General features: G+C 35.1%; 2 protein-coding genes across 2 annotated transcripts; both read left to right on the top strand.

Annotated features, from left to right (window-relative positions):
- The first annotated feature begins 12,046 nt into the window (after window positions 1–12,046).
- LOC145062145 (uncharacterized) lies at window positions 12,047–18,040 on the top strand. Its single transcript, XM_079009782.1, has 7 exons — window positions 12,047–12,298; window positions 16,017–16,078; window positions 16,140–16,364; window positions 16,710–16,802; window positions 16,895–16,996; window positions 17,223–17,512; window positions 17,764–18,040. The coding sequence occupies exons 2-6, from the start codon at window positions 16,061–16,063 to the stop codon at window positions 17,433–17,435; spliced, it is 651 nt and encodes a 216-aa protein (XP_078865908.1). The 5' UTR covers window positions 12,047–12,298; window positions 16,017–16,060; the 3' UTR covers window positions 17,436–17,512; window positions 17,764–18,040.
- Window positions 18,041–20,466: 2,426 nt separating this feature from the next.
- LOC145062582 (GDSL esterase/lipase At5g45960-like) lies at window positions 20,467–24,312 on the top strand. Its single transcript, XM_079010165.1, has 5 exons — window positions 20,467–20,769; window positions 21,173–21,303; window positions 22,065–22,304; window positions 23,636–23,894; window positions 24,013–24,312. Exons 1-5 carry the CDS (start codon window positions 20,523–20,525, stop codon window positions 24,201–24,203), a joined length of 1,068 nt encoding a protein of 355 aa, XP_078866291.1. The 5' UTR covers window positions 20,467–20,522; the 3' UTR covers window positions 24,204–24,312.
- The last annotated feature ends 788 nt before the right edge of the window (window positions 24,313–25,100 follow it).

Here is a 25,100-nt window from a genome sequence, read left to right as displayed (position 1 = left end):
TTGAGGTCACGGAAGGAATTTCCGAGGGTGTAGAGCCAAGAGGCTCGGAAGGAATGCAGGGATGGAATCTTGGATTTCCAGTTTGATTTTGATCAAGGATTTATGTATGTGGTGGAAAATTCATCCTGGGGGATGTTTGGAGGTGTCGTCAGTGTATCGGGTTTTCCCAACCCGAAGATGCTAGAGCCAGTTCAGCATGGGTATGAGATTGCGGTGGAGAACTCATGGGGCTTGCTCTGAGGCTGAAGGATGTGTCATTCTGTCAGCATGGAGTGGATAAAGTTGGGCTCAGACCAGGAATTACAGTGGTTCATGGTTATTTCTAACTCGTATGAGTCGAGTGATTGTTGTGATTTGGGGCAAGTGAAGTATCATGGAGTGGTACTAAGTTGATAAGTTGATAAGTGTGGTTGTCAGAGGGTGAGGCCAGTGGCCAGATTAAAGCGGTGGTCAGAACACTGCGGGAAGGAAAATTGGGTTTTTGGGTTTCGGTGGTTGTGCTTTGAGGAACCTGGTCTGGTTAATGCCAGGTGGTGCAGTGCGAGAGTAGTTATGGAGTTGTGTTGCCACAGGCTTCGAGGACGAAGCCTAATTTAAGTGGGGGAGAATTGTAACATCCCGAAATATCAGAAGTAGAGTTGAAGGGCTAAAAGTGTAAGTGTGAGAGGGTAACTCGGTGAGTCCACGAGTGGACTCGGCGAGTAGGGTCGCAACTCTGGTCGCGTGTTAAGTGACCAACTCGGCGAGTAGCATGGGTGGACTCGGCAAGTTGGTGCTGAGGGGAGAAAACCCTAATTTCGGAGGTTGAGCCCTATATAAAGAACATAACACTTCTTCCCCAGCCTCTTTACCTTCCCTTTGAGTTCCAGAAACCCTAAATTTGTGGGAGCCTTCCTTGGTGAGAGATTAGAGCCTTGGAGGAGGTAATCTTGGAAGGAAATTGAAGAGCAAGAAGAGTGGAGCAAGGGGCTTTGCAGAGAATTGGTTCATTCATCAGTGGGAGCCTTCATTTGAGGTAAAAATCTTCTGTTTGAGCTTTTGTGCATCTAGATCTATCATTTGTGGGGGGGGGGGGGGTTTGGGGGCATTAATGAGGTCCATCTCAAGTTTGGTGTAAGATCTGAGGTTGCTACCTCAGATCTAGGTTGTTAATGATCCAAAAAGCCATAAAGTCTATGCTCAAGAGTTGTTGGTGAAGTTCTTTTGTCCCAAACCCTAGTCCTAGAGTGTAAAATGCCTAGATCTCTTTGGATCCACGTAAAGTTTGCCACTTTATGTGATGGATGGCTTGTAGAAGAGTAGATCTTTGGTTTAGAGCTTCTACATGGCTTGGAAAGCCTCTGTATGGTTTCAGATCTAGGGGTACTCGGCGAGTCACAAGGGTGTACTCGGCGAGTCACAAGGGTGTACTCGGCGAGTTGCTTGAAGATAGGATGGAACTCAACGAGTTGGAAGAACAACTCGGCGGGTTGGATGAATATGGGCAGGAACTCGGCGAGTAGGAAGAACAACTCGGCGAGTTGGTTGCAGATAGCCTTGGACTCGGCGAGTCTGGTCGTGGGGTCCTAACCTTTCTTATGGTTGAGTTGTGAATCGGTGAGTCAAGGGATGACTCGGTGAGTCGAGTGTGAAAGGACTCAGAGTTGTTGGACTCGGCGAGTCTCGGGGGTGACTCGGCGAGTAGAGTCAGTCAGGGGTTGACTTTGACTTTGACTTTGACCAAGGGTTAACCAGTTGACTTCTAGGGGCATTTTGATAACTGTTGGATATTGTTTTGAGTTCAGTGTTGGTGTTGGCTAGTGGTGGAGATCGTGTCAGTGGTCGGAGCAGCTTGGGCTTATCTGTTCAGTCGGCAATTGTGAGGTGAGTTATCATCACTATGTCAACATGGTCTACGGCACCAAGGCCGGCCCTTTATCGGATTGTGATCCGGGTATCGTTGTCATGTTATTGCTTTGCTATGATGCATCCTGGTAGTTAGGATGGTATATGTTAGAGACCTGGTTAAGGTCGGAATCCTGGTATATAGGATGATGCTATGCTAGTGACCAGTTAGGTCGGTATCCTGGTTAGGATGATGTTATGCTATGTGATCTGTTAGATCGGTTTGATTGGATGTGATTTGTTATATGATTGAATGTTTATGTGCACATGGTTGTTGGACTGGGATTGGGTTGAGGCGGGACCTGCTTTGTGCTGTAGGCCAACACACCCAGGGCGGACCGGTTATCCTGAAGGCCCAATGAGCGGTCCGGATAGGCTGTAGGCCCCAAGAGGGCGGACCAGACGTGCCGAGGCTCGGAGAGTGGACCAGGCCGACTGAAGGCCCAGTGCGGGCGGACTAGTCATACTGTAGACTCGGAGAGTGGACCAGGTGGATTGAAGGCCCGGTGCGGGCGGACCAATCACAATGTAGACTCGATGTATGTGGTTAGACTCGGAGGGTGGACCAGGTGGACTAAAGGCCGATGCGGCGGACCAGTCACACAGTAGACCCGAAGTGCATGGCTGTTCTGTGTTTTGTTATGATATGGCATGTTATGCGTGTATGGTATATGTGGTTGGTATTTTGGGGATATCTCACTAAGCTTTCGGGCTTACAGTTGTGGTTTAATGTTTTTCAGGTTCTTCAGGAGACCGTGGCAAGGCAAAGGCGTGATCGTACCGCTCCTCATGATTATGTTTTGTGATGTGATTCTGGGAAGACTCTGAAATAATTGTATTGAAAACCTTTTTGTAATAATTTTATGAAATCGGGTTGTTTTTGAAAAGTTTAAATTGGTTGGGATTTTATGGTCGTTACATTCATAATAACGATAATGAACTTAAACATAAGTTATACTTAAAGTAGGGTAAGCATAACTCACTTACTAGGGGGTTTGGCTAAGAGCTGGGCTCCACAGGGGGTGAACTTCTGAGTCGAAATCTCTTATTCTCGAAGCCTTCTGGCGCTCCGGGACTTGCCTCTAACACTTGGAGGTTGCTAGGGAAAGAAAGAGAGGTTTTGGGGGTAATAGGGGAGAAAGAATGGTTTTGGTGTGGGTTTTGGGGGTGATCTACGCCTCTATTTATAGACTGTCTGGGGCCTCTCACGTCATGAGACTTGGCTCTCATGTCGTGAGCCTTGCGTAGGTACCAAGGCGAAGCCTGGTGCTGACACGTGGCGCCGGACGTAGGTAAAACAACTATTTTTTTTAAAAAAAAATCATAACTTTCGCATACCAGCTCCCTTTTTGATGTTCTTTATATACACGCGTAGGTATTGACAAGATCTAAAACTCTCCTTTTGACTCCATTGGCTAATTCTCGACCAATTTTAAATTTATCAGTATGAGAAGATTACACAGTTAAACAACTGTGTAAAATTCATAACTTCAACATACGAACTCTGTTTCTGTCTGTCTTTTTATCGTTGAACTCTTATTAATGAGATCTTCAATTCTCATTAAGGTTGCATCGGCTAAAAATCGATCGATCTAAAATTCGAATTCCGGGCTGTGCACTACTATGCTAAATCTTAGAAAAATCATAACTTCCTCATACGAAGTCAGATTTTGACGATCTTTTTATGTACGTTCTCAGTTTAGCATATAATAAAACTTTAATTTAGATCTCTAAGGCTAAAAATTAATTTATCAAAAATTCACTTTTTATGTTACGCGGTGTCGTGCCGGTTTAGCCATAAAAGTTCGACGGGTCATAACTTCTTCGTTATAACTCGGTTTAGCCATCAAAAAGTCATTTTTGACGCTCATTGTCTCTAAATTGACTAGCCCGAATCTACAGATGATACAGTGACAAAATGTGAAATCCAACTCCTATGATGTGGTGATCACAACCACGACATGGTAAATGGTAAATTCGAGATCATTGAGCTAACTTGGAAAATACGGGATATTAATGAAAACCACAACGTGGTGGCTATCAACCACTTCGTGACGATGTTAAAAGCTATAAATAGCGCCGAAAATTACCCCTAATGACATATCTTCAACCATAATTCATTCTCTACGAAAATACACCTCAGAGAAGCAGTTTTGAGGGTCTAGAAGGTGATTAGAGGACCGTTAAACTAATATGGAGCGAGGATCCGAAGGATTCGAGAGCGGATTCATAACGGGAATCATTTAGTTTTGCTTTTCTGATGACGATTAGTATTCCAATTGTTTTCCTACTGCTTTTACTTTTTGAATTCAGGTGTTAAAACCTGTTGCTTTTGTTTGGAGTAGATAAAACTTGATTTTATGTGTTGATTTCAACGATTTTGGATTTTATTAGTTTGGTTATTAATTATGTTTGATTAATCATCACATATCATGTTAAAGTTATGAATTTTGTTGACTATTGTTGAGTTTTGTGTATTTAAGATAACCAATCTAATTACATTAACTTGAATCTTAATTAGTTTATGATTGTTAAATATGACTCGAGCATTTGGTGCATTTGGATCATGTTCATGAAGCATTTGGAGAACTTGGACCTCAATTAAGCACTTAGGGTTCATGGAGCATGTGACAAAGGAACGAATCTTTTGAGAGAGGAATGGATCATCAGGCAAAGGAACTGATCAAGTGCCAAAGGAACAGATCATGTTCAAGGGGGTTTGGAGCACCTAGAAGGAGTTTGGAGCACTTGGAAGGGATATGGAGTAACAAGGGGTCCTTGTTGCGCCACATGTTGAAGAGATGGGTCAAGAGGGATGCTCTTGTGCCATCTTGTCTTCTTGTTGAGCCATGCATGGCCTTCTTGAGCCATGCATATGCCTGTTGCTCATGGTGATGATATTGATCCAAGATTTATGTTGTGTGCCATACTTGATGCTCTTACGCCATTTAGATCCCTGTTGCGCCAACTAGGGTTGCTGTTGCGCCATCATGGACCATCTTGGTACATGATGTGCCATATTGATTCCTTTGTTATGCCATGTTGATCCAAGTATGCCTAGAAGATGATAATGCTCAACAATGTTCCAAAAGATTCTACATGGCCGATTGTGATTCGTTGACACCCTTTATGGGCCTATGGGCCAATGGGCTTGGACCATTAGGGTTTTATGTCTGATCCATCAAGTATAAATATGGATTCATGCTAGGTCATTTTGTATCTTGAATTCAAGAGTGATAGGCGAATCTCTGTGTAATTATACTTGTAACTGTTGGATTTTGAGCATTCTAACACTCCTAAGTGTACATGAAATCCTAAATACCTTGGATCTATATTTTATCTATTATACATGCAAATATGAATATTCCAAGGTATTACCCTAACTAGCATACAATCATAAGTACTGGTATAACAAAAACTAGTTAGAATACATACCTTTTTGATGTAGCTTGATTCCATGGAGCTCAAGAGCCTAGTGCCCCAAGTATGATACCTCAAATGGTTCACACAACATCAAATACACTTGGAATAACTTAGAGAGAAATGAGACACTTCATGAAATCGGCTAGCCCTCACCATTCCTTCATAGTGCCCACTTGGTTGCCAGTTTTGGGAAGAATAAGATGCTTATATAGTGTGTCACAATTAGGGTTACACCATGTAAACCCTAATTATCATGGCCTTTCATTTCCATGATCCATGGGTACAAAAACACCATGGAGCATCCTATGGGTTTTATCACAGCTTGATAATCCATGGAGCATTAGCCCACTATACAAGTATGGATGATTTACACAATCAACCCATATATTTAATTAGTCTCCTTTTGATCACTTAATTAAATACAAATTAATTCTTGATCAAAACTAATTAAATAATTTTATTAATATATTAGAACTTATAATATATTAATAAACCTTAAGTGTTATTTCTCTCATTTTAGTCTATCCAAATGCATGATGCCATGCAACCTAAATGGACCATGCCAATCGGGTTAAGTACATTCCAAATATAGTTATGAACTTAGACACTAATCCAACAATAACATCTATGTTGAGAGCTCTGAAATAAAGAATACTCCCCTCCTGTTCGTGGACGTAGGTCACCTTGACTGAACCACATTAATACTGTGTCATGTGTGCTTTTGATTTTGCTAGTTATCAACTTTACTTCCTAACAATGATCATTAAACTGTTAGGACTAGAGATTGATCAAATCCTAGGGTTAGGTAATGTTAATCTGTGACTTTATCTGTGTTAGAGAGCTTAAATATCCATGTTATGATCCGATTGACTGTCATGACCATTGATGAGAAATCACTAGATCATATCATTCATAATCCAAATATATCAAATTAATTATGTGTTCACTAATTGTATGATCATTATCTTAGTTGTTCATTAATTATCAGTACTAGGAAATCCGATCAAGATAACTAGTCACATTAGAATTCGGTAACCAACTAATAGATCCATTTCACTATTAATGAAGTTAACCATGATTTTGAGAAGTAATTCAATCTAAACTTGATTACCTAAAGTAATCCGTTTCTAATAAGTTATCTAGTTAGTTTAATTTAGTTGAGTTTTATAAATAAAATCCCATTTTTACTGTTTCCTTTTTTTAGAATAACCTATAATCAAATTCTCTAATATTAGTTCACTACTATTCCCCTTGAGTTCGACACCCTTGTTTATCAAAACTATACTATACTTGATCAGGTTCACTGTCTGTAAGGTGTGGTTTACATGCGATAAACTAGGAATTATAAATAAAAAACTAGTGTATTAAAAATAACAAATCATATATATATATATATATATATATATATATATATATATATATATATATATAATATGTTTATGTTCAATTGTATAAAGGAGAGTTCAAAAGGTATGTAACATCCCAAAATTCAAGACAAAAAATTTCAATTTTAATTAAGTTATTATAAAACCATTTAGTATAGAAACATCCATAATAACATCCCATGTCAAAACCAAAGTAGAAATAATCAAAACATGTTATCATAAAACAATATCATAGTGTAATCCCCAAGATCTCATGTGCGGAAATATAGTGTGATGCGTTGCGATCGAGCTGGCTCCTTTCCTTTGAAAACGAAGTACCTGAAACCAAAACTGAAAACCGTAAGCACAAATCTTAGTGAGTTCCCCCATCATACCACATACCATACAATAACATACATAGCCAAGCATATCTGAGTGCCGGCCTCCCCTTCGGTCGATTTCAACCGGATAGCTGCCTAGCATATCTGGGTGCTGGCCTCCCCTTCGGTCTCTTTTAACTGGGTAACTGCCTAGCATATCTGGGTGCTGGGCTCCCCTTCGGTCTCTTTTAACCGGATAACTGCCTAGCATATCTGGGTGTTGGCCTCCCCTTCATTCTGTTTCAACAGGATAACAGAGACTATTTCACCCCTACCCCTACCACATAATAGCATAGCATAACATACATAAATATACTATCATGCATATCTGGGTGCCCGACCTACCCTTTCGGTATCTTTCAACCGGTATCCGAGGACTTTTTCACCCCAACTATTACTATCACATATATCATAGCATTATAACACATAAAGCATATCAGATAGTGGCAACCCAGACAATTATCACAAAGACAATCATCTCAAACATAATCACCTGCTGGTGGGCCGACATTGGTGCCTTAGACCCACCTCTACTGGAAGGTAACTTACCTCACGCTGTTGAAGTTCCGTAGACAAACTCTAGCTGGTGGATGACAGGTTCTCAAACTGTCAATCATCAAAATAGCACCCAATCAGCAGTTGGGTCCCAACATATACCCATAAGTCCATGATTGGGGGTAAAAGACTGCTTTACCCCTATCTTAGCTTTATTCAAGCCCAAGGCATAATCGAAAGGCCCAAAAGTCAACTATGAGTCAAAGCCCAACATATGGCCCAATTTTCCAAATTGGGCCCAAACCTTTACATGATCTTATTCTAAGGCCCAACCATTTATTCCAGTCCAAACATTTGGCATTTCTAATGGCCTAGTATCTTATAATCATGAAGGTCCAATTATGGCCCACTTCTGGCCCGATTTTCCAAATTGGGCCCAACCCCTCATATGGGCCTTACCATAAAGCCCATCCAATTATTCTAGTCCATATGATTGTTCTTAAATGACCCATTATTGGCCCGATCACCAAAGCCTAATGGAAAGGCCCAACACAAAGCTCAAGTGAAATTAGGGTTTCACATAAAATGACAATTAGGGTTAAGTTTTTCTCACTTAACCCATTAAGGAATTAATCCATTAAATCCACCACTCTACTAGATAAATCATATGGTGTGATTGGGTGTAACTCACAATTCCATTCTAATGGCGGCAGTGGTAGATGGTGGCAGGAGGTGGAAACCGCCGCCTCAGGGTCATGGTAATGCCTTTTATTGATTTCCAAGCCGAGATACACCCACACAATGAACAAAACACCATGATACCCACACATACTTGCGACATGGAAGTTGGAAAGCACACTACAACCTCCCTCGGGGTAGTGGACGTTGACTGGAGCAGCAAGAACGAGCCCTACAGGCACTGGCGGTCGTGATTGCGGAGCCACCCCGGAGCAATGGAGAAGAAGAGTTGATACTTCGCTAATGGCAGCAGCAGCGGCGGCAGAAAAGGGCCTCGTTCGGTCTTTGTTGATGACAACGGAAACAAACAACGTTGCTAGGAACGAGAGTCGCGACAACGGCTGTGGTGGTGGCGCTCGACGGCAAAGCTACGGGCAAAGTTACGGTGGCTGAACTCGTCATTGTAGCTGCGGCGGCTGGAGATAGTCAATGTGAGGGTGGCAGCTGAAGAAGGCCACTAGGGTTAGGGTTTAAGATGCGACGAGGAGGGATAGCACAGGTTTAAACCCCGACTCCATCTAAACTTTATTCCCTTTGTACAAAATTAGTCCCTGACCCATAAATTCTTTTCAAATCCATTCTATAAATTACCATTCGTCCCCCAACAATCCAAACCCTTTTCAATTTAAGTCCAATAGTTACCAAACAAACCCTCCTCTACAAATTCTTTTCAACTGAAGTCCATATGTTACCATTCAGCCTCTAAGCCTCCAAAATATCTTCAAATTTAGTCCCAATAACTTACCAAGTAGTCCCTGCCTTCATAATTATTTACGAAACCAATCCGAAACTTACACTTTTAGCCCCCGATTTCTAAAATTATGACAGTTAACTCCTTGATACCAACCCTTGTTATATAATTATTGATTTTAGGGCTAATATTCGTTCTTTAATTTATTTATTTAACAAATGGGGTGTTACATAGTAGGATCTAGTTCAATTATGAATATAAGACTTTGCTCAACTACACCAATACATTTATGAAACTACTCTATAAACAATATCGTTATTACAAATGAGAGCTCTACTCTAAAAATAAATAATGCAACACTTTACATAGAGATGCATCACCACACAAGTCAAAATGTATTTTCCCCACATGTCATAAAGAGATATTTCAAGCCTCCTTAAGTCATATCCTATGTAGAACTTTACACCCTCATGGTTGTTTTTGCATGGAACATGACGTCCTAGAATTTCATGAAATACATCTCAAACACGTTAGTCATCCCATAAGACGTACCGATGGCTAAAAGAATGCTCTGAACATCTAATGTCGATTTATGTCAAGAAAGCATCCATGTAAAACTTTACACCCTCGTGGTTGTTTTTGCATGGAACATGACGTCCTAGAATTGCATGATCAAATACATCTCAAACAAGTTACTCATCCCATAAGTCGGACCAATGGCTAAAAGAATGCTCTGAACATCTAATGTCGATTTATGTCAAGAAAACATCCCAACTAGAAAAGCCAAAAACACCCCGGCGTCCAAAGAGGCATCCTTAGATGGCCTAAAAATGCATGACTTCCAAGCTAATTTTACTGATGAAAATTTAAGAATTAGCTAAAACACAAAACACAAAAGCTGTAGACAATTTTTTCGTCTTTCTAAGACATCTTGAATTGAGTAAATCAAAGAACCAATGTGTAAAATATGATTAAAACATTTAGGCGTGTGCTTGATCTTAAATACATTATCTTTTTTCATTACTTTGTATGGTTCCTCCACAGGATTATTAACTCCTATTTCCCTGGTGGATGTGTAGTTTTCACTAATTTCTTCCACTTCTTGTCATTTGTATGCATATTCAATAACATCATCACACTAAGACCATTCAACATACACTAATTCAACCATTTCAATACATTTTACCATATCCCTAAGATGTCCCGATCACCAAGACATGTGAACTAATGTGGAACGTTTATGGGTGTTACATGCCAACTAAAAGAAACAACTGAGGGTTGTTTTCAAGTTGAATTGAGGAGTCATATAAAACTTTGAGAGGGTTTGCAATATTGGGTTACGTAAGGCTGTAAAGTTGCAATGAATTATATTCGTTGTGGGCCCTATCCAATAAGAAATAAGGGTTGAGGTTTTTGGAGAAGTTATCGTGGATCAAGAGGAAGATACAGTTGGAAGTGTCCATTGTTAGATCGAGATGGAAGAACCGAGGGTTGTTGGACCATGGGTATCATATATGAGAGTCGAAGAAGAGCTCTAATGGTAGCATTGATAGGCTGGTGGTCTTAATGTTGTTGTAATATGCTTTTCCATTCCTAAAAGTTCATGAATGTGGTTTTTGATTAATATTTGGAGTACTTGCAAAAGGGTTAGAGGTGGTGTAACCACTAGGCTTACACTGGAAGCATTTTTAGCATTGTTAGGATTAATACTCCACCTATTTATTAATTTTCTTGTGGTTGTTGGATGAGGAATAAAGCATGAAACTTCAGGATAACATGGGGTCAAGGCTATTGTTGATGTTTTCTTTATGTGACTCATGTAGTAACAACATATTCTTTGCTTTACGAATTACGAGGGGAAAAGTTTGGTGTCGGTGATAACATTAACAATTTCGTGATATGAGGGAAGTAATTGGTGAAAAACTTGCATAACTAGTTCAAATTTAGTTATTGGTGAATCTACATCAGATAAAACATCCACTAAGTTCTTGAGGGCATTACAATCACTACAAATAAAATGACATATAGTGGCACACATTTTTAGTGGCATATGGTTAATGTGCCACTATATCATGGTTTTTAGTGGCACTTATTATATGCCACTAAAAAATTAATACATTTAATGACACTTAATCTTTTGTGTCACTAAATTTCATAGTTATTAGTGGCATAAAGACTTGATATACCACTAAAACTTTTTTTATTATTAAAAATACCGTATAAATAATTCTTATAATAACTAAAATATTTAATTAAACTAAAATATTTAATTATAATATTAATAATGTATTTTATATTTCTCATTTAAATATGTTATGAAATTTATTAAAAGATGATTTAAATAAAGCAAGGTTGTAGAACTCGTTACTCGGTTCCTGTTCGGCCGACTACCGAGTAGCGAGTACCCGGGGAGTACTCGGATTTGGAAATTTGTGTAGAAATATTTTTAGGGAAATTATATATATATATATATATATATATATATATATATATATATATATATATATCAAAATCATAAGATAAAATCATAAGTTGATTGAAATATATAACAAAATTGGATACATGTGAATACACAAAAAATGAAAAACACATAATGGTCTCGATTCGTGAATAATTACTGAAAATTTAAGATATATATGTAGTAATAATCACATGTGTGTGTATTAAATAATAAATCATTAAGTAAATTATAAATATAATCACCGAGTTGACCGAATTTCACAACACTACTCAGTTCGTAAGGGGCCGATCAGGGAGAACTCGAGATTATGTAACTCGCCTCGGCAAGGGGGGGGGGAGTAGCGAGTACTCGAAGGAGTAATCGGCCAACTCGGCGAGTTTTACAACACTGAAATAAAGAATACCAATTTAAAAAACAAACCATACGAATTCAACAAACAAAAACCGTTTTAGAAATAAAGAATCATTTAAATTTCTTAAATGTTAAAAGATGATCAAAGGACAAAGAGGTACCCCAAACGTGTAGGTACACCGCAAAATTGTTGACTGTCCAATAGAAAAATAAAATAAAAGAAGCGACACTTAAAATTAAAAAAAATAATACGTACAACAACCAAATGTCACTCTCCCAATCCTGACGACGATGATCTGAACGCACTATTACCATCCTCTATTTGTCGACATCGGACGCTATCGTCGGCCTGTGGGTTGCTGCTTCCGTGATCGTCGTTGCTTCCGATCACCGCCGCTTCCGATAGCCGCCACTGCTTCTTCCATCATCGTCGCTTCCTCGATCGCCATCGCTTCCTCGGTAGTCGCCACTTCCTCGATTGTCGCCGCTGCATCCTCAATCTCATGGTTAGGTATTTTTGCTGCTCAAATAAGCGTATTTACATATTTCATTTTTTTGGTAAATTTGAAGTTGTATATACTGCTCGATTTGTTGCAAAATCATTCCCAAACTGCTAGGGTTTATCAATTTTATGAGAGGCTGCCACTAGTACCTTTAAAAGTCCAATAGTTTTTTATTATTAGAACTGGTGATCTCATTTTGACTTTCTCAAATAAACGTATTTACAAATTCCATCTTCATTTCTTTGTCACAATCTGGTGGCACCATTAGATCATCTAAGAATGATTATTACTTGTTATTTGAGAGGTCCCTTGTCCATTAAAAACACACCTAACAATTGTTACAATTTAAAACTCCAATAAATTTTACAATTCTACATATGTTAGAAATATGAGTAAATAAGAGAATTTATGACTAACACTAACAGCCACTCATAGATCGGAACGATGAACATCTTTAGTTTTAGGTTCACATAAGCAATTCAAATCAATGTGCATAAGCAATTAAATATAAATATTATGAAAAGAGGCATATGACTAATTGACAACATCTTTAGACATTATTTGACTCCATTGATGATCAACTATTTGTTTCCTGTTAGCAGCATTGCCTTCCTATAGAGTTGATTTTCTTGTTTCTTTTCTTAAGCACATTCTTCATTCTCTTTTTGTGTCTTCAAAAGATGTTTAGGATCCAATTGTCATGTATTATTTACTTCAACCATATCTTCACACTAAAATAAGCTTACAAATTTATAGGAAATGTAATTACCTATGTTGCTTCATCAGACATATTAATAGAAGAATATGGATTTCCTAGAATGAGTCAATCGTGATTAGAAAAGGGGCGGATTATAGGAAATAGCAACCTACTTTACTCTTTTTTAATGATATATATAGGCAATATATTTTATTTTTTACCCATTATAGCAATATATAGATAAAAAAAATTCAAACTTTAGAAGAAATCAATATATGGAGTGGACATTTAGTTACATGTAACAGGGCATAAATTTAAGATATGCTTTCTATAAGACCTTCTGGAAGAAGGATAACACCATGGTACTTCTGTGGCTCAATAAATAAAGTTTAAAGAATAAGATAATATTAGTAATTTTTTTAATATGATAATATTAGTAATTTTGTTAAGTCAAATATAGTAAGTTTTGAAACAGCAACCTCTTCAACAAGAATAACCTACAAAAAGCTCCACAAGGTTAATTTGGGGACAAAAATTTTATTAATTTGGAGTTTGCATCCACTATGGCTTATAGTTAGCATAAGAGACGGAAAGCAAAAACCAATCAATCATTCATTCTTCGTTTTGTGAAATGTCCAACAAACACTAAGTGTAGTGTATAGTTGCTAACACAAATTCCAAAATGCTAGACCTAATTTCTTATGTGCACGACAGTAGAGAAAAGGGTATTATGGGAATTTATTTAGAAATTATCCTTGGCTTCTCGGATGACTCCCAAGGCTTCTACATCAGTTGCATCCATTAGAATTTTCAACGCACTGCGTATTGCTTGACTTGAAGTACGCAAGAAAGGATTGCATAGCTTTTCCTTCTTTAAGGTGGTTGGAACCTGATCCACAAAACCAATCATGGTCACAGATGTTTAATTGATAGCAATCTACGTTAAATAATTTGCTTACTATTACACTATAACATCCTAATTTAAAATTTTCAGGTAGATTCCTAAGAGGGTAATTTTGCAATGTAGTAATCGAACAAAATGAAAGTATGATGATGTTTATAATACACAAATAAATATAATAATACTTTGTATTTCATATATCTAGCCTAAAAGAAAAGCATTCTAAGTAAAGAAATTACAATTATGATGTTATAATACATGCCTATGATACAACAAACAATTACTTTTAAGAGTAAAAACTATTTTAGCAAAATATAGTTTTACACAATCCAAAGAAGCAACAAAAAAGAAATAGAAAACCTTCACATATGTAAACCACATTTAAATATATATATATATATATATATATATATATATATATATATATATATATAGTATGTTACGATTGTGGGTGTAGAATATAAGTATATTGCAAATATTAGTAGTGAGATTAAAGTACGTTGCTATTATGAATAAAAAACGTAAATCAAAATAACATTATTGTGGGCAAGTGTTTTTTTCCTGAGATTGGTTATGTTGGCTGCATATGAATGTAGCTCCAAATTCCCAGGCTCAACAGCTAATGCAAACTTTGAATTACTCTGTATATACAAAATTCTAACTGTTAATTAAATAAACTTACATGCTTCATAAATGGTGCACATGGTTTTTAAAAAAAAACAGCAACATACTTTCTTTCTTTTGTTGATTATAACACCCTACTTTGTTTTTCTTTTTTCCTTTTATAGCACTGTACTTTGAGAAATCTATCCATTATAGCAATTTTCATTGCTAGAATTGGGTAGTTTTTTCAAAGTATAATGATCATTGACTTAATAACTTCAATAAATAAATAAATAAATAATCTAAAACACACATCGATGTAATAGAAAAACATGAAAAAAAGAAGAAGAACTAACTAATGGTAATAGTTATGTTACAAGATCGATGACAAAAGCAAGTAAATCTATAAAAGTCAACAATTTTCTTCAAATCCTCTCTTTGCCTAACTGCCTGGACCTAAACAAATAAATCCAAATCACTCTCATTTCAACATATAAATAAAAAACGATATTTATTATTAAAAAAAAGTAGAGAAGTTGGAAAATAAATAAACCTGGTGTTTTATTTTTCCACATCCAGTTCTGGCCTCCTCCCTGCATCCGCTGTTAAATCAAAATATTAATTTAAAAATTAAGAAAATTTTTGGTGATTTTTTTAAAGAATCTGCTGAAAGCGTTGTGCAGAATCATTGATGGAACCACCACCCTCTAGCATTTGTCCATACCCAAAGCCCAACAACAGAAATCAGTTTTATTAAAATTAAAAAAACAAATTTATATAAAAATAACTATAATCAATACCTGAATATTTAGAAAAGAACAAATAACAGTTTTGGTTCCCAAGTATAGCTGATTTCTTCTAATTTGGTCCAAAAAGATTTGAAGTAAATGATTATACTTATGGAACCAATATTGCAAAAGAAATGTTTTTAAGATCAAAATTGCATAAATCAGCAATACTAGGGAACCAAAAATGTATTTTAGACTATAATAGAACAAAATTTTACCGTTGTAGGCTGAGTGGGATTTTGTAAGTGTTGAGGGTGTCGCCCCTATGCTTGCAGTTGCATCTGATTCTGAAACTGTGGAATCTGAGTTTGCTGATGTGGCACACCTTGAGTGAGAGTTTATGTTTGCTGATGTTCTTGACTGTGTGAAAGACTTAGTGTTTGCTGATGTCCTTGACTATGTGAAAGACTTTGAGTTTCCTGTTGTATATGTTTATAATAATCACTTTCAAAAGATCAATTGAAATATTAATGCTGATGTGCCATCTCCTCGTCTTCTAAACTAGATTTGTAGTTAATTTGAGCTATTCATTTGTTACATTTCCATAATTTCTTCTCACATGTGTAGGCATTGAACATAGAAAAGCAAATAATCATAACTTATTTGACTATCTTGATCCATATAGACGAATTACAATTCTATATTAGATGGATAATTTGTATTTCTTTTATGATTGTATGTGTGAAATCTATCATACCTTGGGACCCTTATGAGGATGGCTAATCATGTTGGAATAGATTATGATGATTAGAGGAAGATCCCTATACAGAAGAAAGAAGATATGTATTCTATGGTTAAGGTGTGTATCTATTAACCAAAATTATGGTGTATTTATATTTACATGTAAGCTTTATTTGTAGGCCAAGTTTGTTATTCATCCGGCTGAAACAAGTGAAATCAAGAAATGGATCCTTTTTAGCATGGGGAAAAAATGGAGGACTTGGAAAGGTTCACTAAAAGCACGTACATATGATTCAAGTCTTACAATCGATCAAATTGTGGCCCAAAAAACTGATAAAGATAACAGGGTGAACCCAACTCAGTTTAAAAAACTTGTTACTCATTGGTTTACTCCAGAATATCAGGTAATATATTTAGTTTCTTACATAAACTAAAGAATTTATTATTTTACTCACTAGTTACCCTTAATGGCCTAGCATGCTTTTATTTCATTGAATCCCTACTTTCACCTTTTAGTTAAAACAATTTTACACTAAAAATAGAAAGTACATTACTATTTTGGGTAAAAAATAATGTAAATTTATGGAAAATAATAAAAAAGTTAGGTACCCTTAATGGCCTAGCATGCTTTTTATTCATTGAATCCCTACTTTTACTTTTTAGTTAAAACAAGTTTACACTAAAAAATAAAAAGTACATTGCTATTGTGGGTAAAAGATAAAGTAAATTTATGGAAAATAATTATGTAGAGCATGTGTGATTTGAGGAGAAAGAGACGAGCAAAGATGGAAGAGCCCCATGTTTCTGGGACAAAATCATTTGCTCGACTTGCTCACGAAGAGGTATTATTATATTTTATAATTTTGACTTATGTTATCGTCTTTTTTTTTAAAATTATTTATTTTTCATCAAACATAACTACATCTTGTTATAGGCATTGAAAAATGGTGTATACCCAACACGAGGACAAATATATGTAAAAACCCGAACTCGTAAAAATGGAAATATCGTGAATGAAAAAGTCGCTCAATTTATGGTAATGATTTCCCTAGACATTATATATGCATGTTTTTAATCATATCAAGTCATATACTCTTTTTTTCATTTTGAACCTTGTAATTTGTCCCACTTTTAAAGTATTAGAAACATACTTTTAAAGTAGGTTGCTATACTATGATAGTATAGCAACCATTTTCAAAGTATGTTGCTATTAATTTGAAAGTGGGACAAAAACATGTTTTTTGTATGTTGCTATTATGCAGACTTCCCTAGAAGCCATTGCAAGCGATTCCTCAAATACCCAAGGATCAAATACCCTAGGATCTGTAGATGATTTTTCAAATGATGACTACTCTAAAGTTAAAGGTCCTGCAGAAAGAGGGTATATTAGATGTGTTGGAAGGATGCCTACTGTAAAAGAGAAGGTTGTTTCTTGTTCTAATGATCCGAGTGTCGAACAACTAAAAACAATGTGAACGTTATGGCAAATATCATCCAAGAACATATCCCAAATGCAAACTTGTCTGGAATTCTTAGCAATATGAGCATACAGGTACATATGTCATCTATAATTGCATTGTTCCTTTTCAATTACCCTATAAATAAAAAAAACATTCATTAAAATTAGTCCATTATCATATTTCCAATTGGACTCAAGAATGACCACTTTTGCCCTTCTAAATGATCTTCTTGGTGTACATATGCATCTTCTTAATTAGATTCTTCTTGTTCATTTGTACAAGACTAGTAGAAGATATCTAGAGTTGGACACCAATGTTATATGTTTTCATTAATTTGTTTCAGATGTCAGGCAGCACTTCTACAGTTCCACGCAACTCTAATTCAGTTAACCAGAGAGTATCTTCTGAAAGTCATCATAATGATGGTAATCATTTTTATAAGCTTTTGTCTTTCCTTTGTTCTTATAAATATAGTTTATTTGTGTTGAGTGTTATATTATTTATTTTCTAAACTAAGCCTTATTTCACCGGATTCTGGATTATCTTTGTTTTTTTGGCTTACTAGCATTGATTCTAGAGTATGAGATAACACAATCTATTCAACCTATCATGTCTTTGTTTTTTTCATTTTTTTTAAAATTTTTATATGTATTTTTAACTTTTGTTCATTACTTTATGTTTAGCATGTACTTAGAGATATTTGATATTTACCTAGATATTCGATTCAAAAAGTTAAAAGAATATTGATGAAAAACAATGAAATTTTGATTATTTTCATGGTGCTACAATTTAATTATTCATTTTATTTTATATTATAGATGAAATTGTATTGTGGTAAATAAAATTGTCACTAAAATCTTAAAATATGTAACTAAAAGTAGCATGAATTTTTTAAATCACATGAGCTTTTAATGGCACAAAATATATGCCACAAATTTTTTTTTCTGCTGTGACACATAAAAAATGCCACTATTTTTTATTGTGGTAAATAAATAAGTGCCACTATAATCTTAAAATGTGTAACTAAAAGTAACATAAATTATTAAATCAAATCAGATTTAGTGGCACAAAATATGTGCCACAAGAAATTTGTTTTTCTGTGACAAATAAAAAAGTGCCACTGAAAGCCTAAAAACTACAGCAGCAAAAACAAAAAGTGCCACTAAAAGGTTTTTGTGGGAGCATTTCTAGTGATATTTATTAAGTGTGCCGTTGATTCTTTGAGAAACCTTTAGTGACATTTTTTGGACTTTTAGTGACACTTTTTGTGTGCCACTAAATGACATATTTTTTGTAGTGATTTTTTTTTGTGAAGTTAGTGCCTCTTTTGATGTTCGGTACTGATATTGGAATTGTAATATTTTTGGCATCTTGGTATAAAAAATCCATCTAATTAAGTTACTCGTTATGTCCTTGGTGGTAGAATTATCACTAGATATATTTTAAAGTAACATGGGTTCATAGGTTGAGCAGATCAGACAAGACTTGACATGAGCACCGTAGATTCACAATCTTCATCATTGTTCCCACATGGTTTGGATTTTTCATTGATTTGACCCTATATATTTGCACTATTACACAAATCCAAAAATGTGATGTCATAGCTTTTAATTTGAATCACCAAATGTTAGTTTGAAACTCAATTAGGAATAGAAATTCGTTAAGGTGTAGACTAACTACCAAGATGAGTGTATAATAGTTGAGGTGGTGGCAGATGTGTACATGAGGATTACAAGAAAGTGGAAATAAATGTAATAAAAATATAAACAATACTAAGAGAGCTTACTACAAGTAGAGAGATCGTAGAATTCCGACCATCCTAACCGAACATGAGACAAGACGAGACAATGACGGTCGATAAGATGTCGGTGTGATCATATCACCATCATAAGGTTAAAGAAGCGATAAGGTAGTCGAAAGTGGAGATGTTTGTTGTGTTTGGTAGCCGAGGACCAAAAAACGATCAACAATAAAAGGTTAACTATCCGGAAAGAAAAAACAATCAACCCAGAAAAAACCTGTCTGGAATAACACAGATGGAGGCTCGATCCTAACATAAAAGTGTGTCATAGTGGTGTGTAATACACTAACACTCTTTCTTAGAGACAAATACTTTATAATAATAGACAAATATGTGCGATCCTAACATAAAAGTGTGTCATAATGGTGTGTAATACACTAACACTCTTTCTTAGAGACAAATACTTTATAATAATAGACAAATATGTGCGAGGGCACTGTTGGTGCAAACATTGATTTTGATACCATGCTTGATTGTTGAAATACCCTTTGGGGTTTGTGTTGTATTGCATTGCTTTAAATGATAAAGTTAAAATACGATATTTATATAAAAAGAGACCCTAGAGGCCTAGAATATACAAGCTATGCAAAAGAAGAACCAATTTACAATATTTAATTAACAACATTTGTACATCTTGATATCATTTCTTAAAAATTAAAATATATAATACAAAAAACCTAAAAAATTGACGAATCTATCATACTGAGATTTCTAGAGGGCCACTCTCATAAATAGGGGCAACAATCAGGGCAGTTAGCTAGTAACCAAAACCCATCACAAGCAGTAGTGGTTACATTCAATACCCTCACAACAATTTAAACTTACAAAAAGGCTAAAAAGCAAGAAGAAAAAAAAAAAAAAAAAAAACATTGATGGAACAGCAGCCATGCATAACACTTTTAAAATTACAGAAATAAATAAATGCTCTCAAATTATTAGGGTGTTTAAAATTTGATATATAATTAAGTGAAACTATCTATTAATAGGTTAAATCTCACATAGACGAATCCTAATTAGCAAGTCGTGTAATTAACTAATTAATAAGGAACCCACTGCATTAATTTTCTGAATGTGCAATAGATGACACATATTTGCAAATAGGTACACCAACAAAAACGATATTATGATAGGACTAAAATATAATATACATATATGACATCTTAAAAAATTCAATTATTGTGGAGGAAAAATAAATATTTGTTTTTTTAAGTCCAAAAGAAGTCACTCGGGTATGCCATGCATTTTGGATCAAACTCTATATATATACATATTATTACTTATCATAAAAATCTTGACTGAAAATGAGTTCCATAATCTCTCTTCTTGGGCTTCTACTCGTCATCAATATTCTATCTTTGCAATATTCTTATGCTCAGAAGAGCAAAATCTCTGCGGTTTTTGTGTTTGGAGACTCGACTGTGGACCCTGGAAACAACAACTACATTTCCACCTACTCCAGAGGGAACTTCCCTCCTTATGGCAAAGATTTCGTCAATCATGAGCCCACCGGAAGGTTCAGCAATGGCCGACTTGTCACTGATTTTATAGGTAAATTCATATCATGTACTCTACTTTACTTACTTTAACTTTTCTTACGTCAAATATGACTCAAGTTAGATACTCCTCTTTATAAAGTTATCAATAATTTAAACATATTATAAAGACCATGAATGTGTAATTATGAGTTCTCAAAAATACTTGCTTCATCGTCATCATCCATTCAAAATTCAACAAGATTACAAACTTGATAAATGAAGCGTAATCAGAAGATGTATTTTTACTGACATGGCACTAGCTACATGAATTGTTCGTTTAACTCTGATAGGAGGACAAGATTTGATTTTGAAAAATTCAGCAACAAAGTGATTTGATTTTCTTACCATGAGACCATTATCATTACTATTAATCTAATCAAATTCGGTTTTATATTCATGATTTGCATTCCATTCAGCTGAATTTTTGGGGGTTAAAAAGAATTTGCCTCCTTACTTGGATCCACGTTTAACCATTCAAGACCTCATGACTGGTGTTAGCTTTGCCTCTGCTGGTGCTGGTTTCGATCCCATTACCTCCCAACTTGGCGTAATCTCTCTCTCTCTCTCTCTCTCTCTCTCTCTCTCTCTCTCTCTCTCTATATATATATATATATATATATATATATATATATATATATATATATATATATATATATATATATATATATATATATATAATTGGTTAGTGAATTGATAAATGACAAAATTTAATTATACATCATAATAGTAAAAGAAAGAAGTAAGATGACTCTCACTTGTCATGATGAATAGTATCTTTCTATATATTCATATATGTTATGTCGATTTCTATTTTGGCACAAAATTTATTTAATTTGTCCCCTGGATAAGACGTGCAGGACTAATGTGCTTCCATATATAAATTATTTTACTTGCATAACAATTTATATGCATGCAGTCGTGGGACGTTCAACATCAACAGTTTGTACTTGTTCATCATGTATATCTCCAACTTATTGTGGTCCTAGAAATTAATGTATCTATACATGCAATCCAAATACTGAACATACATGTGTTTTTAAGTACCTTTCATGTGGACTTTTGGTAGGATATTGTAGGGTCGGGTCACCATGAGTTTAAAGAACATCACATGATTGCAATGAAGTTCGTACGTAGTATACACGCGTAAGATTTTTCTCAAATGTCAAGTAGTAGTACTTGTTTAAGCTGGTTTAGAAAGTGAAAGAACATAATAATATTTGTCAGTCATTTGAGTCGATGTTTAATTAGCGTTATACTCATCGTTTTTGTGTTAATCGATGCACAATTAAACATGTGGTCCTTTTGCAGAGAGCACTTACACAACCACAACAACTGGATTTATTCAGAGAATATAAAAGAAAACTACAAACGGCGATAGGAAAAGAAAGGACAGATGATCTTGTTAGGAATGCAGGGTACATAGTTAGCTCGGGCACCAATGATTTCACCTTCAACTACTATGGACCTGTACTTGTTCGACGCTCAACTTATCCCAATATCGCGGATTATCAGAAATTTCAGTGGAATTTGATTGAACAATTCATGCAGGTTTTCCATCTTTCATCTTCCTTGTTACATGATAATTTTGATATTAATATCGTAGGGACAGATCCAGGAAAATATCTAAATAAGCAAACTAAAATTGTTATATTATATATACACATAAATCAAGTACAACAATAGTAAGCTATCATTTTTGTTACATTCTTTGTCGGGGAAAATGACTAAAACAACCTTCTATTTTCTTTAGACTCATTTATTTACAAAACCAAGATTAAACCCCCAAAAATTGGACATGCGTGACAAGTACCCAGGAATTCGTAAATAAATGAATGATAGGTATTTTATTTGTTTTATATAACGCTTTTCTACATTCTGTTCAAAAGTGGAGGGGTTAGTCATTAATGATACTAGACAATTTCATGTGATTGACTCAACTACACGTTATAACTTAACAACATATCATGTGACGCCTTAATCTAGATTGACACGTAGCTGAATAGCTTTCAAATCAACAGAAAACATAATCAAAGAAAAAGCAGTAGCGAAAATGTTAGTCCAGTCATATAATCAATTATTCATTGTAGATGAATAATAATTTCAGTAGAAACCATCAGTAACCAACCAACTGTATTGCTTCAATAAGTTTTAAGTATATAACTTTATTTAAATCAATTAAAATCATGATAAAAGAGATTCAGCAACGACTTATACTTTTTACGAGTTATGTCATAAATTAGGTGTAAGACCCATGTATTAGATGGGTTTATTTAAAAAAGATATAAAATTCTAAAAATTTAAGAAGTTTAAATTTATAAAAAAAATTAGAAAAATATTGAATTATTAAAATTAAAGTGTTTTTCTCCTTTAAATTTAAACATATAATTTAAATAAATAAACAAAGAAAACTAATGGGGTTTTAATTTTGAAAATTTAGAATTAGAAGGAAAGTCAATTAATGAAATTGATATACATTTATTATTACATTTATTGAAATTAATATATTTAATAAATTATTATATGGAATTTAATAAAAATGAAAACAACCATAAAATGCCATGTGGAAAAAATTTAATTGAAAATAACCACAAAATGACAAGTGACAAAATCAATGAGAGTGTGCCATGTGGCAAAAAGATTTTTATTTATTAGAGTAAGATGATATGTTGGGACAGGATGAAGAAGATAATCTATTATTTAATTTAACGATACATAGGGAGAGATTTTGTTTCCTGCACATCTTTATTATTTAATTAATCGATATCTTTATTATATCATAAACGTTTTTTTTTTCTGTCCTAGATATATTACTGTTGAAGGACGACAACTTGGTGTGAATAGTTATGATGTAACTCCAATATAATGATTATGAATTACAGGATCTGTTGGATGAGGGTGCAATGAAGATAGGAGTGGTTGGTATACCCCCAATTGGATGCTTGCCTGCTATCATTACCATCAACTCAAAGAAACCTATCTCCAATCGTGAATGTATTGGAAATCTTAATTCCCTTGCAAGAGATATTAATCAAATGCTAAAAACTAATCTTAAAGGCCTTCAAAGACCAGGCACCAAGATCGTGTATGCAGATATATACAACCCTCTCATCGATATGGTTAACCATAAGACTAAATATGGTAACTCCATCGCTCTACATCTATTGTTTTTCATCAACACTGATATCGATCATGCAATCAAACTATGATTGAGTCTTTTGCGTTTTAAGAGAATGTTTTTTTCTTGTTCCCTTGATAGGTTTTGAAGAGGCTCATAAGGGTTGTTGTGGAACTGGTTTGATTGAAGCAGATTTTGGGTGCAACCCAACTTCTCCATTGTGTGATGATGTCTTAAAGTATGTATTTTGGGATGCATTCCATCCGTCCGAAAAGGGTTACCAGATTATCTTCAATTCCCTCAAATCGCTCATTCAAGATAACATTGCATGAGTTACATCCCATGATTATTGTACCTTTTTCCGTGTTTTGTTAAATTTTTGACCATTTGTAACACACTATAGTCAATAATCTCAAATAAAAGTATAATGTTTCTTTAGAATTTCAAAAAACTTATACATATAGATTACCGGTTGATATATAAAAATAACTACTCACCGGAAAAACTTAAAAAACAATCCACAATCAAGCTGAGTCGAGCCTGAAACAAACTAATGCAGAAACCAAACAACTAAAATGTTGACAACTTAAACCTGGACCATAATGCAAAATATTATGTTAGAATTTTGGGGTCTTAAGAATATCAACATACTTGAATATTTATTGGATCGTTTGTAATCACTTTCCAAAATCTATGATTTCGATCCTGTAGTCCGGGGTATCACTTCTAAATCAAAAACACAAAATACCTTGTTGTTTTTGTGTTCTTAAGAGATAGAACAAATCAATATATGATTTTCGTGTATGTAAGTTCCAACCCTTTTTCTGGAACCATAGAAAGGTTCTTATACTAGAGGGAAAAGTAGTTAAATGGAAGTTGCCTCCTTTTGGCGCCAAAAATCTTTGGTTATTAAGACATAACCAATTCATGACATCATCATAATATCACTAAAGGTTTTGGTGGGAAAGTGCAAGGCAAGAGCCCCTTGGACCCCGCTAGGGGTGCTGCACTTAAACCCCGCCAAGGGATTGCAACTCCATGGAACCCTACACCTAGGGGTATTGCCCCCGGACCCCAGTATTCCTGAATTCACATTTATCACTCCAAGTGTGCACCTCGCACCTCCTAGCTCGGTTATTAAACGGAGCTAGACGTATCTCATTATTAATAATAATTACACCAAAATATGTTGATAACACTAAAAGCACCAACATATTATTATTGTATAT

The sequence above is a fragment of the Lactuca serriola genome, chromosome 7 (genome assembly GCF_051521515.1).
Source record: "Lactuca serriola cultivar US96UC23 chromosome 7, Lser_US96UC23_V15, whole genome shotgun sequence".
In the NCBI taxonomy this organism is placed as follows: domain Eukaryota; kingdom Viridiplantae; phylum Streptophyta; class Magnoliopsida; order Asterales; family Asteraceae; genus Lactuca; species Lactuca serriola.
This window is presented reverse-complemented; position numbering and strand designations above follow the sequence as displayed.

Excerpts from the sequence above, each read along its gene's own strand:
- LOC145062582 (XM_079010165.1), top strand. The coding sequence starts at position 20,523 with ATGAGTTCCATAATCTCTCTTCTTGGGCTTCTACTCGTCATCAATATT. Across the intron at positions 22,305-23,635 it reads TGATTGAACAATTCATGCAG|GATCTGTTGGATGAGGGTGC; the intron begins GTTTTCCATCTT and ends TATGAATTACAG. Across the intron at positions 23,895-24,012 it reads TAACCATAAGACTAAATATG|GTTTTGAAGAGGCTCATAAG; the intron begins GTAACTCCATCG and ends TTCCCTTGATAG.
- LOC145062145 (XM_079009782.1), top strand. Across the intron at positions 16,365-16,709 it reads GGTTTACTCCAGAATATCAG|AGCATGTGTGATTTGAGGAG; the intron begins GTAATATATTTA and ends ATAATTATGTAG. Across the intron at positions 16,997-17,222 it reads AAAAAGTCGCTCAATTTATG|ACTTCCCTAGAAGCCATTGC; the intron begins GTAATGATTTCC and ends GCTATTATGCAG.